General features: G+C 33.4%; 1 protein-coding gene across 3 annotated transcripts in view; it reads left to right on the top strand.

The window, feature by feature from the left end:
• Positions 1 to 20,671, top strand: part of phip (PHIP subunit of CUL4-Ring ligase complex) — a 74,442-nt gene that overhangs the window by 35,419 nt on the left and 18,352 nt on the right. For all 3 annotated transcript variants that reach the window (XM_021473733.3, XM_021473732.3, XM_073939199.1), the window contains 16 exons: positions 1,229 to 1,385; positions 1,464 to 1,598; positions 1,759 to 1,887; positions 3,823 to 4,048; positions 4,192 to 4,311; positions 6,223 to 6,406; positions 8,136 to 8,241; positions 8,425 to 8,556; positions 10,937 to 11,028; positions 11,907 to 12,123; positions 14,463 to 14,576; positions 14,706 to 14,813; positions 16,834 to 16,958; positions 17,054 to 17,136; positions 18,927 to 19,038; positions 19,239 to 19,300. In XM_021473733.3, coding sequence (XP_021329408.2) covers positions 1,229 to 1,385; positions 1,464 to 1,598; positions 1,759 to 1,887; positions 3,823 to 4,048; positions 4,192 to 4,311; positions 6,223 to 6,406; positions 8,136 to 8,241; positions 8,425 to 8,556; positions 10,937 to 11,028; positions 11,907 to 12,123; positions 14,463 to 14,576; positions 14,706 to 14,813; positions 16,834 to 16,958; positions 17,054 to 17,136; positions 18,927 to 19,038; positions 19,239 to 19,300 — 2,102 coding nt within the window. The remainder of the gene's footprint in view (positions 1 to 1,228; positions 1,386 to 1,463; positions 1,599 to 1,758; positions 1,888 to 3,822; positions 4,049 to 4,191; positions 4,312 to 6,222; positions 6,407 to 8,135; positions 8,242 to 8,424; positions 8,557 to 10,936; positions 11,029 to 11,906; positions 12,124 to 14,462; positions 14,577 to 14,705; positions 14,814 to 16,833; positions 16,959 to 17,053; positions 17,137 to 18,926; positions 19,039 to 19,238; positions 19,301 to 20,671) is intronic.

Here is a 20,671-nt window from a genome sequence, read left to right as displayed (position 1 = left end):
CCGTAGCATTTGTTTTAAAAATAAAATGCAGCCATACATACTTCTGGCTACATAATTCCTGATCTCCATAAACATATATAAGGCTACTTCTAATAAGCCTATGTTGGCAAATTATGTAGCTAGAACTACGTATGGCTGCATTTTGTCTAAAAAATGAATGCTAGGTGGTGGTATGACATTGCAGACAGCTTCTTTTTCTTTTCGTGCTACCAGCTGACTGGTTACCTCCATGTGGACGGCTTTTCTGCTGTTACTAGTTTGCTCAGTGGCTCGCCGCATACGTCGGCAAATTATTGAGACGCTAAGAGGAGTTGATCACGATGACAGGGTTTGAGCCCGGCGAAGAACGGTTGCAGAAAGCAGGTCAAACAAAAACAAAAGTCAAAAAATAAAATAATAACAGTAAACAACAGGGTGAGAATGTGGTAAGACCTAAAAATGTAAAAATCATGCGGCCACAAGGGCTTATCTTTTTCTGGATTGCTTTTGAAAACACTGTAAGTTCAGTTTAGGGAGGCCAGTGGTTGAGTCAATTGGTGCTTTTGAAAACACTATCAGTTGGTCATTCAGTCGACAGCGGTCTATAGTGGATTTTTTGCTAGAAGAGCAGGCCCAAATGGCTCTCGCAAAATAACTTTGAGATTTGAAAAGCGTACACAGCATCCTTTGGTGGATTTGCTAAAAAAAAAAAAAAAAAACATAACTTCTGGGATGTATTTCCCACTGTCCAGAAATCTATGCAGGGGTATCTATTAATAATGAGCCTGGGTAGATTTTTTTTCAATGTCCAACTATGAATCTAAAAAAAAAAAAAAATTGAAAATATATTCACCTAAATTAAAATGGAAATCTAGTGATCCACTGTAGCCATTTAGCCGTCAATTTAAAAATTTAAAAAGTGTTTAGTTATTAGTTTATGGCAGCACCACATACTGAAACACCACAAAGGAATCAAATACTGGTTGTTCATTAAAGCTTGCACCTTTTAGAGCAAGTCATTCTAGACTTATTATTCCAATATAATGAAATGATTAAGATCATGGCCACAAATTGCATGATAATCTTTATACTAATTGTAATATAGTTTGTATAATATAGTTTTTATTTCAATATATTATTTAGTATATCATTGCTCTTGCTCTTGGAATATAGGCCACCTGAAAGCAAAGTTAGAAATGTCATCTCTATTTTTGATCTTTCAACTCTCATTTCTTTCTGTCTTCCTTAGCAAATACAACCCTCCACCTTTAGAGGACAAAGTTACCAAGCTGAAAGTGACTATGGTAGCCTGGGACTGCAACGACAACACAGTCATCACCGCTGCCAACAACCTGACGCTCAAAGTGTGGAACTCGTACACGGGGAACCTCATCCACGTGCTGATGGTAAGAGTGTGAAGATCTCTGAATGATTGATAGGAGCCAGTATGCGATGGTGACTCATGATGGCGTTTTCACCCACAGGGCCACGAGGACGAGGTGTTTGTGTTAGAGCCTCATCCGTTTGATTCCAGAGTGCTTTTCTCTGCTGGGCACGATGGGAATGCAATCGTCTGGGATCTGGCTAGAGGAGTCAAAATACGCTCTTACTTTAACATGGTAAAACAACCAGCTCCACTCCATGTCTTTTATTAGGTCGTAGTGTGTGTGTTTTTGGTCAAACCTGTGTTAACCTTTAGTAAAATCAAATACCCAAAACTGTGTATTGATACTTGAAAATGGACTGTGTTTTTTTGCTTTGGTGTGTGTTTGCGTGTAGATCGAGGGTCAGGGACATGGTGCAGTGTTTGACTGTAAGTGTTCTCCAGACGGTCAGCACTTCGCTTGCACAGACTCTCACGGTCACCTGCTTATATTCGGCTTTGGCTCCAGCAGCAGATATGACAAGGTACTGAAATGTCTGTCTCTGAATTAAATATTAGCTTAGTGCCTACTGCATGCGAGCTGCTTCATTATATATGGAATATCATGTCATGTGACGTCATTATGTTGCATGTTTAACTAAGTCAGTCTTGTCTAGTTATCGTCTTGGCTGTAAAAGCAGCTATTTTACACTTTTATTCCATGTTTTGGCCGGCTGATTAAATAATGACTTACAAAATGATGTTTGTTTTTAATCAGTTAATACACAGGAAATAGATGGTCAAACTCTGGCATTTTAATCTTTGATATGGTATTACGGGCAGTGTTATTCAAACTAAAATTGTGAATACATTTATTTATTTTCAGTTATCAATAGTGTCTTTATATACACTTGAAGTCAGAATTATTAGCCCCCCTTTGATTTTTTAAAACTTTATATATGTAATAAAAATTAATACCTTTTTCATTTTTAATTAATGTTTACAATATAAATCCACTTAGATCCACATATTTGTTAATCAAAGCAAGACTCATTTAAAATCAGAATTATTAGCGCCAATTAGAATTTTTTTGTCTTTTTTAAATATTTCTCAAACGATGTTAAACAGAGCAAGGGAATTTTTACCATATGTCTGATAGTGTTTTTTCTTCTGAAGAAAGTCTTATTTGTTGTATTTTGGATTGAATAATAGCAGTTTTTAATTCTTTAAAAAACATTTTAAGGGCAAAATGATTAGCCTCTTTAAGCTATATATTTATTTCAATAGTCTACAAACCAAACCTCACTATACAATAACTTGCCTAATTACCCTAACCTGCCTAGTTAACCTAATTAACCTAGTTAAGCCTTTAAATATCACTTTTTTTGTTTGCTATCATTATGGCAAAGATAAAATAAATCAGTTATCAGAGATGAGTTATTAAACTATTATGTTTAGAAATATGTTGAAAAAAATCTTCTCTTCGTTAAACAGAAATTGGGGGAAAAAATAAACAGGGGGGCTAATAATTCAGGGGGCTAATAATTCTATCTTTAACTGTAAGTAGATTAATTATTTTATTTAGTTATTTTTTTATTTATTTGCTTCAAATATATTATTTGATTTGGGTTTATTTATTTCTGAAAATTGTATTTCTTTTTAGTAAAATTGTCTTTCTTAAAAAAGACGGAATAAAATTTAATTTTATTCAGGTTTCGTAAGTTGAAGTTTTTCATATAATATCTTTTATCTAATTTATTTAGCTTACAATGATCAAAAATGATGTTTAGTAGTATTTTTTTATAAGTAGATTTTTTTGTAATTGTTTGTTTTAGTTATTAATAATGACATTTCACAGTATAAAAAGTTCTTGCTGCAAAAATGAGGAATGTACTTATAATAAAAATGAAATATAAAATGCACTGTATTAATTAGCCAGTAATTTCTTGTTAAGATCAGTAACTTGTTAAATTGTTTGTGTTGAGATAGTATTTGTCTAAAGAAGTGAAACATAAAACAACTCGCATCGATCACTTTAAATGCTACAGGTGAATTTAGGTATGACAGCATTATGATGATTGGATTTTGAGATTTGCAAAAAATGATAGTATTTACAAGAACATAAGATTCACCTGTCTGTAGGTCACACCTGGAAATTAAAAAAGTAATATTCACAGACATCATAAACATGTACTTACTACACAACAGATGCTTTACATTTAAATGTTTATGTTTACAATATAACGCATAAACATTATAGCTGTGAAACTAATGTAATTGTAAACAACTGGACAGTAATATTTTAGATACTGAAGTCTGTAATATTGATAAATGTAGTGCATCTGTATCAGAAATGAGAATGATATCATCAATTGCTGTTCCATGCAGTCTCCTTCTGTTTGTTTGAAGCTGTGTTGGTCAATATTTAGCTTTGCTCTGTATGTATTTAGTCTGAATGTATCTATTCATGTGTTCCTCAGATAGCAGATCAGATGTTTTTCCACACGGATTATCGGCCGCTGATCCGCGATGCCCATAACTTTGTGCTGGACGAACAGACTCAGCAGGCGCCTCACCTAATGCCCCCGCCATTCCTGGTGGACGTGGATGGAAACCCTCACCCTCCGCGCTTCCAAAGACTGGTACCAGGCCGAGAAAACTGCAGAGAAGAGCAGCTCATACCCCAGATGGGCCTCACCTCATCAGGTACGAGTGTTTCTCTTTGACCTCTTTCTGCGCTTTTACTAGTTAGAGTAATTAATGGTGACTTGTTTGTACTCACAGGCTTCACAAACAAGCACCATCAATCTGTCACTGAGCTGTAATCAGTGTTATTTCTGGTATTTTAGGGCTAAATCAAGTGGTAAGTCAGCAGGCTGCAGAAGGCTCGAGTCCACTTGATAGTATGATCCAGAGACTACAGCAAGAGCAGGACCAGAGGCTGGGCTCTGACAGCAGAGCCAACAGAGGTAATACAAACTCTCTGTTTTTCACATGTAGTTTTGAGGCTATAATTAAATAATCAACAAGTCAGGGGTGCATTTCCGAAAACCATCGTTAGCCATCTAAGGTCGCAAGCTCCATCATTAAAATATGGCGTTTCTCGAATGCTGCATTCCAGTGACCATTCGCAAATTGTGTTGAAAACGTGTGCGGTAGCAAATACTTTTCTTGAGCTGTAGTAAGAAGCAGAGTTCCTGGTTGTGTTCTATTCTGTTATACCCTCTTTGCCCTATTACTTTCCATAGTTCCAACATCCACTTTGATTAATAAAAAAAAGCTTACAGTTATCTCTCTCATGTGTACTTTGCTTTCAAAGTAATTTTTCACAGTTAGTAAACTCCAGATTGACAATTGCGCTCTCTTCATAGTGCACTTCGAAATCATTTAGGCCATTTTGAACGTAGCTGCGACTCAGAAGCTATAGGTGACCTATCATTTACAACAGACATCTGTTACATCTCTAAAACTAGTGAAAAAAAATAGTATTTTTGGACCTAAATGTATTTATGGCAACAAATAAATAAAAGTAGTTTTTACATCATTATTTGACCATATATCTGATTTATGGCCTATATGAGATGAGACTGTATTATAAATTATACACTACTATTGAACGGTTATTTTATAGTGCATTTTGAAGTGCATTTTATAGTGCATCTTATAGTGTTATTTTAATTAAATAAATGCAGCCTTGGTGAGCAGGATAAGCTTATTTTAAAGGATTTAAAAATTCTACTTACCGCAAACTTTGGACCGATAGTGTACGTGCTAGCTATTGTAAGCGGATTTATGTTTTAGAATAGAATATGGAATATTATCCATAATGTTTAAAGGAATATAGGCCCTATTTGTGCAGTTGACATGTTTTTACCAAAACTAATATTAGATTTTGAAAAAATGTGTGTGTGTGTGTGTGTCTAAAACAAAATTATTACAAAAATAATAATTTATTGTGAAAGATGTTATGATGTTGTTTACATGGATGATGGACGTTTTACATCATAATGAATGTGGTTCAAACAACAGATCTGCGAAAGAACAACTAAGATTTTGGGAAATACTTTGTTAATACTTCGTTTGTTTCCCAAATGACGCATCATACTATAGTAGTTTAGCCACAATTTATGTCATTGTTTGGGAAACGCATCCCAGATTAGTGAAATTTCATTACTTTTGTTATCAGTTTAGTTTACGTTTTAGTTATTTATGTTATTTGTTTGGCTTATCTTTTCAGTGCTTCCTTTTCCAGTTAGTTGCATAAGGAACATTTTACAAAAACCTTAATTTTAAGTAATTTAATGGAATAATTTTCAAAAATGTGTTTCTATTTCAGCCTCACTTCATGGAATTTATTTGCATTAGTTTCAACCGGAAGTTGCTGAGACTTTTAGTGCAGTATGTTAACAAACAACTGAAACGGAACATTGAGTAGGGGGCGGGGCTTTTTTTTTGCACACCATTCCTTCATAGTAAACTAATGGTAAAAGTGGTGTGGTTAAGTATCTTGTGGCTGAAGTCGCCAATTTGGTGTCATTAGAGAAGGACCGCCACTCCAAATACAGAAGCCAATGGTCAGACTTTGATTGAAAATGACCAAAAAAAATTTTTTTTTTTCTGTGAATTAACTGGCATGGATTAATTGTTCACTTAAGGAATAAAAATTATATTGAATAACAATGTGCTAGTAAAAAATATTGTAAATTTGGATTTTACACAATAGTAAAAGCTACTTGTGAACAAGCCAAAGTTTCGACAAGTCAAATATTTTGTCAAATATTGTAAATCATGAGTACTTATCAGATGAACCTCTATGAACCAGTTTGGGGGTAATGATGAATATCTATAATGTTGAAACTGTATATCTGCTGTTTGTGTAGGATCTGTCAGCTCTCCCACAGAAGTCACTTCTCCACCAAATGTGGGTCTGAGACGCAGTGGACAGATTGAAGGTGTTCGGCAGATGCACAGTAATGCTCCACGCAGCGAGATTGCCACTGAAAGAGACCTGGTGGCCTGGAGCCGACGAGTCCTCGTTCCTGAACTATCACTAGCCATAGCCTGGTAAAACATAAACATACATGAATAATCCAATAATTGTTGTTAAAAGGAAGCGATAGGTCATAATATTTTTGGGTAGTGGGTATGTAGTGTATATACAAAGTGCATCTTGAGATTCCAAAAGCATTCATTGCAGGATGAAGCCTATTAAAATTCAGCAAGAATGACCAAATAATTTGACATTTTTGAAGAGAGAAAGATATATATGAGATATAAAATAATGAAGTAGTATCACTCAAGTAAAAGTCATGTTTTTTTAGATTTACAGTGTATTATTGTGATGATAAATGTGACAAACAACATTTAACAAACAATGTGTTAGACAAAATAGTGTCAAGTGTTTACTTTTGTTCTGAAATATTTCCAAGTATGGTTGGGTATTGCAACCAGTTTGGTGATTCAGTTTAATTTTTATTTATATGGTTTTGATTCCGTTTGATTCAGTATTTGTGAATTAACAATATTTCATTTAAATTGTAAACAGATATGTAATTCATATTTGTAAATAATGGTTACTGAAACCTTCCTACTCATGAATGGATTACACATTTACATTCATAATAAAGCCAACACAATTATGTTTAATTACATTTTACTTTCAGTAAAACATTGAACTGGAAATTGTCTATAAAACACACACAAACTAAGCACAGAATGTTGTTTACTGTAAAAAACAAAAAAAACAAAACAAAAAACATGGTAAATGTGCAGGTCAAAACAGTATAATAAATGTAACATCATATGACATCAATAATAAATTTCAACATCATCCATTATTTACTTTTATAAGATTATAAAATGTGTCAGATATGACGATTAATTCAGATATAGTAAGAAATAAGAAATCTACTTTTATAAAAGGTTGTTTTCCATACAGAAATTGTGCCACATGTCAGAATCTAGTGAAGTGTAAAGGATTTTTGAATCCAGTAACAGGTTAAAATATTAAAATAAAAACCTACATTACCTGCTCTACCCATAATGCAGTGTATATGTTAAAATGTCTGTGCCTAAAGATATTGTGAATCATGGATTTCGAGTGTATAATGAAACAAATAATTGTATTTTTAATGTTTTGGACTGTGGGAATTTCATTGTATTGACAAAGCTATGAATAAGTGAATAATAATAATTGAAAAGTACAATGGAGATAATGCTTTTACAGGCTTTTACAGGTGTTAGCTATATTGAAATGAAAATTAGATGTTTTAACTATTGAGTAGTCGTCTAACTAATGAGGGAATGTGATTGACTGTGGAGTAAGTGGGTGAAGTGAGAAGATTGTGTCACGCACTGAGGAAGGCATTTTGCTGAACTGCCTGTGTTTTGCATCTCCTAATGTGAAATAAAGCTATATAAAGTAATTATTAAACAAGTGTGATTCATGAGCTTCTGAATGATATTATCAGCAACATTAACGCACCAAAATAAAAATAAAAAACAGCAAGCAGACTTCATTACTTAACAGGTTAAAATAGTGAAGCTTGAAACATGTTTAAAAAACAAAAGAATTTCAATATTCAAAACTGCCGCATAAAACCATTTTCCTTATTTAATTAAATAACTCTTTGATGTACAATGAAGTCAAAATGTTCGTTAATCTATTTTATTTTCATACACAGCTTAAACTCAAACAAGACCTTCTCATATCTTACTTTTTACTGTTTCTGCAGATTGTTGACAGATGACGTGTTGGTGATGCTTCTATGTGTCTGTGTGTTTGTGAATGCAGTAAGCAGGAGATCTGGAGAACAGCTAAAGGAGAGGAGGAGATCAACATCTACAGATCAGAGAGGAGGAGACGCAGCTTACACAGCCAATACCACAGAGAAAACCGGGTAAATCACCATGCTTGATCATAAGTTTGAAAACATATTACTAAAAAAAACATCCAACTAATCTGCCTAATTGAGTGCACAAAATGTGTGATGCAACTTCCAGCTGAGTGCATCTTGATAACGTGTTGCTAAAGCCATTGTTGCAAATTAAATGCATATTAAAGTATGTATTTATCATACCAGCATGCTATAGAAAATGCAGCGGAGGAGGGGCGCCGTCACCAGGGTAACCAGCATAACTACCACACAAGATTGGCTGTGGAGGAAACGAGTCGTCAGAGTGAACCGAACGAGGAAGAACACAGCGCCTCTGAGGTACAAAAACAAAACCTGCAGAATGCCTTTAAATAATAGTTAAGTCAATGAAATCACATAATTAATGAACATTTTGTGAGTTCTGCTGCATTTATTTGATTTGAAATACAGTTATGTCAATTAGAAATAAATATTGTAAAATAAAAATGAAATAGATACTAGCTGTTATCTAATTTAATATATTTTAAATGTAATTTATTCTAAATGTGTTAAAGTTTTATTGGTAAAACTGCCATTACTCCAGTCTTTACTCATACTTAATCCTTCAGAAATCTTTGTAATAAAGCAATTTGCTGTTTAGAAACATTTCTTTTTCTTATTATCAGTGTTTGAAAAAAAGTTGTGCTGCTGAAAACCAGGATGCTTTCGTTTTTTTTTTTTTTCTGAATAGGAATTTAAACAGTGGAGCGTAAAAATATAAAAAATCTTATATAACATTATAAACGTCCATTTTATTAGTTTAATGTAGGCATGCATGATATTGGAAAAATCCGACAATGCAATATTTTGTTTTTCTGCAATGTAAATTGCGATATAAATGAATCAAATTTCACCAGATAGCTTGAATAGCTCTATTTGGAAAGACATTCTTAATTTAAATTGATTGGGTTGATTTTTAAGGCAAAAATAATACAATAGAGCAAAGAAAAGAGTCAAATAAACAGTGCTTTATGGTTTATGGGAGTCAAACTGTATTAAGGTACAGAAATTAAATTATGAAATGTAAAATAACACTGTATAGTTTTCATTGTATTAATAATTCAGTAAAACTATTCTTCATTAAAGTAACAAATGTGCTTTTTTGTGCCTGAATGTTTTAAACTCTCTTGAAATGCCTTTAAAAACATGCAAATTCTAAACTTATGCTTTGCAATGACAAATCTAATGTATTCTCAACTTTTGTGTTGATCAACTATAGTCCCAACTCGACGTTGCATATACTGCGATGTGACTATATCGATATCGATGCTGAAACTATATATTGTGCAGCCCTAATTTAATGCATCCTCAAAAAACTAAAACAGTTAGCATATTGAGTTATAGCTTATATTGAGTTATATAAAACTAATTTTAGGTAGACTGGATATATGCCTGCTGTTTTTATAAATGATATTGAATGTAATTTAGTATTTATGTTTATACATTACTCATTTTACTTTCTAAAACTTTAAAGCTATAGAGCAGGTTTTATATTGTTTTCAGAAACAAAAAGAAAAAGTCTTGATAACTTTAGTTTAGGCCACAATTCACAATATTAACAAACCAATAACTAAAACTTTTAACTGTTTATTTATAGTTACTAAAGTCCTGGGTAGGATTAAGGATGCAAGCGTTTTAGGATCATAAGTTTTAACTACTAATGAACAGTTAATATCTTGATAATAGGCAGGTAATAAGCCAGTAGTTAATAGCATGAGTTGTGACCTAAACTTAAGTGTTACCAAAGGCTTTACTGAAACCTTTTAATGCATCTCAGCTGAAAAAGTCTTTTACAAATACCACCATACTGGCCCTACACATTTGAATGGTATATGTGGCTTCTTTAAGAGAGAAACAATATTCAATGACAGATGATGTACTACATGGGACTTTTCGTCACACATGGATTGTATTAAAGGGAAACGGTTTCTGTATGACAGGTGGTTGAGAAATCTGGTGACACCAGTGGAAAATGAAAGTCATTTCAGAGGCGGTGCAAGTTATTACCTTTTGTTAAAAGGCTGTCATAGATTAATCATTCACTCCACTGAAACGTCTATTGGAAAAGTACATTGGGTCAATTGTGAGTCCATACAGACTTGAGCATTGAAAGCTAAAATGGTTCTAGTTATTGTGGTGATTGTCTTTTTTATTGCCATTCTGTCTGAAGTGTTATTGCTCCATCTGTACTGTTAAAATCTCTGTTAGGAGTGTGAGTGGTGTTTCAGTGTAGCTTCAATACAAAGTTTCTCAGTCTATAGAGCTATTATACCAGATTCATACTGTCTGTATTGTACATTCCTACACCAAATTATAGTTTTCAGCATGAAAAAATGTTTAACAATCCTTCAACAATTATTGTAGTTTGAAGATCTATTGTTTTTACTTGCAGATTAGAAACAGAAAGCATCAGGATTTATTTTTTTAATCAGCAGTCAGCCAGTCATTAGTTTGGATTGCTTGATGCAAATAACACATGAATATTTTATACTCTCTTGTTTTAGTCAATTTAGTGTCGCAGACTTGTTTGTGAATATTTTGTATTTTCCCGGTTGTTTATGCTGCAATTATTTCATGTAATCAGTCACAAGACAAAATGCTGAATTGAGCAGTGACATGGAAAAATGTTTTTCAATTCATCGCACTGGCTTCAAACACTTGAACTTTTCATGCTTTTTAGGGAGAGACAGAAGTAAGACCTCCCAGTAGAGAATCATCAGACGAGGAGAGAGAGGAGAAAGAACCCTGGCCTGATGAAAACAGCAGCTCCAGGTAAACATTCACTACCTTCAAACCTCACAGTGCCATACACTCACTGACCATCTTTAATAGGGAGACCTTTGCTAGGATCAAATAAGACCCCCTTATGTCTGGCATAGATTCCACAAGGTGCTATGAACATTCATAACCTTTATTATGGGCTATATTACATAGTTATGTATAACAGCACTAGTATGCAACACATACAACGCTACAGATGTCAGTTTGGGATGTTTGTTTAGTTTTTTTTTTCATTTAATTACATATTTTACCAGTCCTTAAGCATTAAGCAGTTCAAATATCATGTTAAATTAATACCAAATGGCAGATTTTCAACAGAGATGCATCATGCTCCTGTGAAAATAATAATAATAACTAATAATAGAAAAATAAAATACAGCATTTAATTTGTTTACAAAGGCTCAATGTTTTGTTTTTGGGAGACTATGTTATACATAAATTAATGTAAACCCTTTACAGATTTGTATCTGTATGACAAAAATAGATGTTTCATTTAGCCTACCATGACAATAATTAATGTATTGTTGGAATAAAAGTGAACTGCAATGCCTCCTGTTGCCTAAGTATGACATTTTTGAATGATAAACAAGATGGATAGCTTAAATTTTATAATAACTAAACTAAATGCGGTGTATCTGACGCTTTAATTGATGTATCCTAGTTTAATTTGCATATAGCACAGAATTTGAAGATAGGATTGATATTGGGCCAAATTTAAATGGATCCATTTTCACAAATCAAACAGCCATCTGATCAGAGAAAACGCATGAAGTGACCAGACTGGACAGGCCCAATATCTGACATAATCCTTCCTAATCCACATACGCCAGAGCCACACACATATATGCTGGGTCTGTTTGCATTTGCAGTGATTACTCCAGCGATTATTCCGACTGGACGGCAGATGCTGGAATAAACCTCGAACCACCCAAGAAGACCAGCGTAAAGAAAAAGAAGAAGAAGAACGCCAGCAGCTCTGAAGAAGATGGAGAGAAGAAAAAAGACTCCAAGAAGGAGAGGAGGAAAGAAAAGCCGGACAAAGATGGAGCGCTACCAAAGAAGAAGAAGCCAAAAGAGAAACGGAAGGTTGGTGCATCACTGTGTTTCTTATCTACACACACTTCTTTTTAGACACATTTCTACACACATTTCTTATTAGAAATTGCAAAATACATTTACTAAGTTCACTAGTTTATTGAAAAATTTGAGTACTGCACATGCCTGCATTACAGGACAGTTCTTTGGTTTTTGTCATTTTTTCTTGATCTGTTAATGAGCAGATGACTTCCATTATATATTTGGTGAAATTTTCAATTTAAGCATTTTTGGAATCAAAAGACTTCATGAGATTTCATGCCAAGGAAAGTTTTGTTATTGCATTATTGCATATATTCCGATTGTTGCTTGTTTATATCGTATTCACCTTATTCTCTGTGTAAGAGCGGGCGCAGCCATTTGAATCTTTTTGGCACAAGACCTCTGGTCTCATTCATTTTAAGACTTTAAAACAGATTGTTTTGCTACTTGATGTTGCAACCTGATATTTTCTAATTGTGTTATTCTACTTTGTCTCTATAGTCATGCAAACATTTGTTTGTAGAGCAAGTAGTTTGATTGTTTTTTGCGTCTATTATTCCTAGTCATTTCTCTCATAGGCAACTGAATCAGAAGTTCTAAAACAATCGCAAAATAGAGCACACTTCCACATTGAAGAATAAGGTCAATAAAGCGCTATAGAAATACAGGTTATTGATTTCACAGCTAGTACAGTTTATTGATGATTGAGCACCTTTTAAAATGAATTCACAATAATATTGAATTGATATGACAGTAAATAGATTTCACAATATTTTTTTTATCACCTCCTCATTATATTAATCACACATGCCATCTCATTTAATCTCCCGCTTTTCACTGACACCGTTGTCTCCTTGGTAACCAAGTGTTGGTAACTTTTAAAAAATCACAAAAATTCACAAAATTTGTGAAGAAAATTATGCAAAATCTTCATTCTTATAATTGTCTCTTTTTCCTGCAGTTAAAAATGAAAGGTATTTAGTTTATTGTCTTTTGATTGTATCATCAATTTTTTAATTTCAGATATTTTTCTTGCAGTGAGAATCTATAGATTTCTTTTTAATGGAGAGAAGATTTTTTTCAACACATTTCTAAACATAATAGTTTTAATAACTCATTTCTAATAACTGATTTGTTTTATCTTTGCCATGATGACAAGTGATAGTTAAATGCTTAGCTAGGTAAATTAGGTTAGCTAGGCAGGTTAGAGTAATTAGGCAGGTTATATAATGATGGTTTGTTCTGTAGACTATCAAAAAATATATAGCTTAAACGGGCTAATAGTTTTGACATTAAAATGGTTTAAAAAAATTAATAAACTCCATTTATTTTAGCTGAAATAAAACAAAAAGATTTTCTTTAGAGAAAAAAATATTATCAGACATACAGTGAAAATTTCCTTGCTTTGTTAAACCTCATTTGGGAAATATTTAAAAAAGACAAAAAAATTTAAAAGGGCGCTAATCTGATTTTAACTGTATGAGACTTGCTTTGTTTACCAAATAAGTGGATCTAAGTGGATTTATATTGTAAATAATTGAATAAAAATGAAAAAGGTATTACTTTTTATTACATATATGAAGTTTTTAGTTATGATACTACCTAAATCATTCCACAGATTTTTTTTCACTAAATCCTCCACAGAAATAGCTAAAAATGTCTGCAGATTCTGTCTGGCCCTAAAGTAAAAAACATGTTTGGATGTTGAAAGTTTTTAATTAATGAAGCTAAAATAAAAAAAAAACCCTGGGACATGAAAGCATCATGTCCAGAAAGTTGAACTGCCTTGTTAAGAGAAATTTCGTTGTTAAGAGAATTGATCAGTTCTGTATATCCCTTTATATAAATAATTTTTATAAAAGTAGAAAAAATCTACAGTATTTAATTCAAGAGCTGAAACACTACAAACAATTTAACTTATCCAATTCACCTATAGTGCATGTCTTTGGACTTGTGGGGTAATCGGAGAACCCAGAGGAAAGCCTAGACTCGAACCAGTTACCTTCTTGCTGTGAGGCGACAGTGCTAACCACTGAGCCACCATGTCGCCCCAAGCATATAAATCACATATTATAAATACAATTTTACCTTTACAAAGATAAACATATTGGTATTAATGTTTCTCTCAATCCACAACACATCCTGCAAATACAATGTTATTCGGAAAATAAGAGTAGTATTTAATGTATATAAAAATATGTAATTAATAAACAGTTTTTCAAGCAACAAATCACTAAAATATATATTTTAAAATGTTTGCTTGTATATAATTATTGTGCATTTTATTTTACAGAAAATACACAAACTGTTTTTTTTTGTTTTACTGAAGTGTGTATTTTTATGTCCAGAGGATACCTGAATTGCAGAATCAGGGTTTGACGTTAGAGGAATGGCTGCCCTCCAACTGGATCACTGACACTATGCCACGGAGATGCCCTTTCACCCCACAGATGGGCGATGAGGTAAAAAACAAACAAACAAACAAACAAAAAAAGACAGTCTGCTGAATCATAATTAAAGCATGAAGTGGTGTGGTGTGGTGTTGTGAAACATGATCGCAATATTGATCATCCTGTTGTGTTTGTGAACAGGTGTATTACTTCCGTCAAGGTCATGAAGCTTATGTGGAGATGGCCAAAAAAAACAAGATCTTCAGTATAAACCCTAAAAAACAGCCCTGGCACAAGTTAGAGCTCAGGGTAAGTCTGCAACTGAAGCTAATATTAACTTGTCATGAAACCTTGTCAATATTAGCAGTGTTCCTGCACAGCTCTGATAGAAAAAGGGTTCAGAAAAGTTTCAAGCTGTGGTTGAGTGTACAACGAGGAAAAGGTTTGCATAAAAATAGCAGTATAGCCCTTTCAAATGTTAGTTTTAAATACTCCCGCTGACTCTGGATAAGTGATCAATGTCATTTTAATTGTTTAAAAATACTTATTATTTCCATCTCCATAGACACCAGCTTGTGTTTTACAACCATAAATGGTATGTTTTGCTGGTACTTACAGTCAAAATGATTAGCCCTCCTGTTTCTTTCCCCCAAATATTTCCCAAATGATGTTTAACAGAGCAAGGGATAAAGTTTTAATTAAAAAAAAGACATTTTAAGGTCAATATTATTAGCCCCCTTAAGCAATATTTTTTTTCAATTGTCTAGAAAACAAACCATCGTTATTGTTACAGTCACAAAAGATCTAACTACTGTATATCACTGGAGAACTACAAAGCTGCCACATATATGAACTACAACTTCCAGCATGCACCGCGCACACACCCGTTCATGATCCCGACTAATTGCAAACACGCAGAGCTGAAGCTGCTCAAGGACTCATTACATGGATATACAGCACTTACACACAATGACATGGCTGAGTCTTGTTGTTTCTGGACACTTTATGAAACATTTCTCCTTGCCTTGCCTTGTTTAAGTCTTTGCTTTGATAATTGGTTTTGATTATAGCCGCCGGAACTCACCTTTTTGCCCCTTTTTGACTTCTCTTTTGGATTGCCCACATAATACTGTTTGCTACTGTGCTTGACCATTGCTTGCCTGACCACTCTGTCTAAATAAAGACACTGTACTTGGATCCTCATCTCCATTGTCACTTTCATACTTTTAAAGTTATACAATGCCTTTAAATTGCACTTTAAGCTGAATACTAGTATCTTCAAAAATAACTAGTAAAATATTTTTTACTGTCATCAGAGCAAAGATAAAATAACTCAGTTATCATAAATGAGTTATCATAACTATTATGTTTAGAAATGTGTTGCTCAAATCTTTCCGTTAAACAGAAATTGAGGAAAAAATAAACAGGAGGGCTAATAATTCAGGAGGGGCTAATAATTCTGACCGTAACACTGGACATATATATAGTTATACCAATGCATAACTAACATATACTATAAAATACTTAGCTATACACATAAGAGAGGCTATACAAGTACTTTTTTATATAATTATTTTTAGGGGTTTTTCACCTTTATTATGATAGGACAGTAGAGAATTCAGACAGGAAAGCATTGGGAGCAAAGAGAGGGCAAGGATCGGCAAAGGACCTCGAGCTGGGAATCGAACTCGGGTCGCCGTGGGCACATTGGTGCTATATGTCAGCGCGCAGTACCACTATATGGAGAATGGTGTGTGTGTGTGTGTGTGTGTGTGTGTGTGTGTGCAAGAGACATTTGCACACTTATCTTGACGTCTGAGAAAATCAAAATAAGTACCTCAGCTCTCAGAACATAGTATACATAGAAAGTTTATTTATGCATGCACACACTATACTCTGTTGTTTTACTTCATAGAACTCCATTTAAAAGCCAAAAACGTTTTTTGCACAGGCCGATGTAAAGGGTTAATGCTGTCAACTGATGATCAACAGTCAAAACACACATTTTACCTCTTCCTAAAAGGGAAAACCACCAACAATCTAGAATGCTCATGCATAAATATATGGAAGTATAATATAATATATAATGGAAGTCAATGGGGCAAAAACAGCCACAAACATATCGAAAGGGTAGTCAATTTGAACAGTACACAAGGGTTGATCAAACTGATTAAAAATATTAAGTTAAACTTTGTATAGCTTAACAAATATATAAAAATACGTTAAAGGAACATAAAAAGATCTGTTGTCTTGACTTTGGTTTTATGACCCTGTGACCTGGCAGCATGGTGAAACACAAAGAAAATGACTTGTGATTGTGTGCCTATAGGAGCAGGAGCTGTTGAAGATTGTGGGCATTAAGTACGAGGTGGGTTTGCCTACTCTGTGCTGTCTGAAGCTGGCCTTCCTGGACCCAGACTCAGGCAAACTGACGGGCGGCTCATTCTCCATTAAGTGAGTTCAGTCTGCGTGAGTCACAGGCTCTTATTCAACATGATCTGTGCTGAGTGGCTTTTAACCCTTGCCTTGCATCTCTATTGGTGACTCAGATATCACGACATGCCTGATGTCATCGACTTCCTGGTTCTTCGGCAGCAGTTTGATAACGCAAGACAGAGGAACTGGATGATAGGTTTGTGCCCAAATTGAGTGTTTCTGCTTAACTGTTTATTTATATGGGTTTAAATGGGTCAGTGATACAAATGACTGTGTGGGAGAATGGAAAAGATCTTTGCAAATATAATTTTTTGTAATGTTGTATTTGTGTTTTTCTTGGTTTTATGCATGTTATACTAAGAAAAGCTGCAGTTTTGCTTTAATGACCAAAACTTTTTGAGAATTAAACAGGAATTGTGAAAAAGGTATGTGTCTAAACTCAATTTGACCTGAAATAACCCTTAAAAATTGTCCATGAAATGGAGTCATGCGGTGAACTTTCTGTGATAATTTATGTTTTGATTACTTTTTTTTAGATGACAAATTGGCTTTATTTCTGTGCATAAAAATATAATAATTAAACTTAAAATATCACAGTTTAATACATAAAGGAAAAAACTAAACACAAAATTGCTTCTTTCATCTTTTTAACCATTTGTTTGATTAGAAAAACTTACTTGTGTTGTATGCTTGTTAGGGAACCCTGTTACTTAAATGTTGCATTTACACAATAAAATAATAAATTAGAATTGCAAAGAACATATGCAGTAGAAATGTGAAACATACATATTCAGATACCTCACTATATGCAGTGATGTCTAACTTTACTGTAGTTTTCAAATGGCTGTGCAAATATTATATAGTGCTGTCTTGAGCTTTTTCAGGAAGTGTCACCAAAATCTTTTTCTTTTTTGCGGGGAAAATATTTACAAAGCAAACTTTGATAATGAAAACATGCCAAAGCCATATGACTATCTTGTTCATAAACAATGGTGTCAGGACTTTTTATCTTGATGACACTGACACTTTCATTGACATGAATACTTGCTTTTTAGGAATGAGCTATCCGTTTTTGCAGGTTATCAACTAGGTTTTGCAGTTTGTACTAATTGTTTTGAGAAATGCATCATCTGCAAATGTAAATAGTGTTGTGAGAAATGCACCAAAGTGACTGAGAAAAACTGTAATTAGGGATGTCCCGATCAGATTTGTTTGCCCTCGAGTCTGAGTCATTTTGGATTTTGAGTATCTACCGATACCAAAAGTTGATCCGATACCTCTAATACATAAAAAAAGAATAAAGAAGATCGAAGAAACAGATCCAGGATGTTCCTTATTTTTTTATTTTATTTTATTTGTCACCTTATTTTAACATTCAACAACTCTGTTAACAAACAGAGCACTTCTGTGAGGTAGCTTGAACAATCAAGCAATAAATAAAATCAATTCTTCAATTTTGGACTTTAGTGCAACAATAAATATAAAAAAAAAATCTATTATAAATACAAATAGCACCTCAACTTAAAACACCCGACAGGCAATCCCAAGTTTTCATATCTCATAGTTTACTATGGCAATGTTGTCGTCATCAACTTTTTAATACCTCTAGACTGAAAACATACTCGTGCTTTAGACTTCAAGCTGTTTCTGCAACAAAGTCATGCCGCATTCATTGCTGTTACTGTGTGAAGTCAAGAGAAGTCACATACACTGTGGACAAGAGGTCCTCGCATAACTGTTAAACATTTTTTTTTTAAATAATATGTGTTTTTTTTTTAAGCACCTGCTGAAGCAGCATATACTATTAATGTAGGGATTTAAGAATCTGTGTTGATTCAGTGAAAACCAGACCTTTCAGTATGTACTGGGTTAAAACAACACAATTTTAAACATGTGCTAAACCAAAAGAGCTGTACCCAAAATTAAATCAGTTAGAATACATACACCCCTAATATAAATATGTTTACCTTGCAATTTCTCTGTCAGGTGATCGTTTCCGGGCAGTGATTGATGATGCCTGGTGGTTTGGTACGATTGAGAGTCAAGAGCCGTACCAGGCCGAATATCCAGACTCTCTGTTCCAGTGCTACAACGTCTGGTCAGTTCTGTGTCCATTTTACACATTTTTATACATAAATCACTTCTCATCATTTCACTTCTCTGCCTCTTTGATTTTTAAGTTTAAAGCCAAACAGGGTGTGTATAGAAGCTTAGATAATAATCTTGTGTGTGTTTAGTATAATGTTACAGATATAACAGTAAATGAACTTGACAGCTTTGTGTTAATGTGTGATGCAGCTGGGATAATGGAGATACTGAGAAGATGAGCCCGTGGGACATGGAGGAGGTTCCTGATGAAGGTTTAACATGTTCCTTAAGTTCAACTGGCTAAATAGATCTTTGTCTAGACAGATAGATCCATCAACAAGCTTAAATTCAACATTAAAATCTATATTTTAATTTAGCATGGATGTGTTAATTGTCAAATTTACAGTAAAACTTTAGTCAAATAAACAGTTTAAACCTTAAAGTCTTCACAGGATCCTGAAAACAAAAATTTGTTATGATTTTTACAAAATATTATGCAAATTTAAATACTGATGATTGTCAAAAAAATATTTTATCCAAATTATCATTATAATTATTTGTGAGGAGTCATGTGAAACTGAAGACTGGAAAAATCACATTGAAAATTCAGCTTTGTAACATACAGGGTATCCGCTGGGTCTTAAAATGTCTTAAATTTCAAAAACTGAATTTTAGGCATTAAGAAGTTTTAAATTCACTGAAATATTGTCTTGTTGGTCTTAAATTATTTTTTAAATTGTCTTAATTTTCCTTTGTTTATGTAAAGCTATATTATCTATCCGACACACATCCAATCACCAACAATACATCTCACCAAAACTCTATTCATAACTAATATTATAACCCACTGTCATGCATACATTTACATTTAAATATTTATTTTTAAGTAATCTTAAAAAAATATGTATACAACTAGGGTCTGCTTGTTTTGATACACTATTTAATATATGTAACTAAGGAATTACTTTTTTTTTGACGTTTTTGATGGGGGAAGCACATTTTTTTTGCTCGGCCATTCAAAAAGTTTTAGTGCTTAGCCTTAAATAAGTCTGAAATTACATGGTTTTTAAAAAGGTCTTAAAGTCTAACATTTGACTTAGTGAAACCTGCAGGAACCCTGACCACATAATGTACCACTAAAATTTCAAAAACATTACACAATGTCTCAGACTTTTATAATGTATAATTCAGTTGAAGGATTTGTCATTAAAAAGGCTTTTTTATCATTTACAAAAATAATATTTTAGCCGTTCACTGAACCACCTATGCTAATGCACAAATCTCACAAAACAGAAACGGATGTAAGATTACATTGAGAGAGTGCATAAACTGTGCTAAATATAATAATGTCAACCATATTTAATTAATCTCATAGCACATTAATTTTCACAGCTCTAATATAAGCACATAAGCACACGTCGAGCAATATAAACACCTCTGATTACATACACTGTACCAGACTCCTGGTTATTAGATATGTTCAGCCTTGATAAAAGATCTTGAGTGCACTTACATAAGTAACTGATTGATTTAATTTTTTTAATTATAAATTATATTATATTTAATATATTATTTATTATTATTTTTATATATTATTTTACATATTATTTAAAAGTAATCGAGTATGTTTACCAAGCATGCTC

This window comes from Danio rerio, chromosome 23 (assembly GCF_049306965.1).
Source record: "Danio rerio strain Tuebingen ecotype United States chromosome 23, GRCz12tu, whole genome shotgun sequence".
Lineage (NCBI taxonomy): Eukaryota > Metazoa > Chordata > Actinopteri > Cypriniformes > Danionidae > Danio > Danio rerio.
This window is presented reverse-complemented; position numbering and strand designations above follow the sequence as displayed.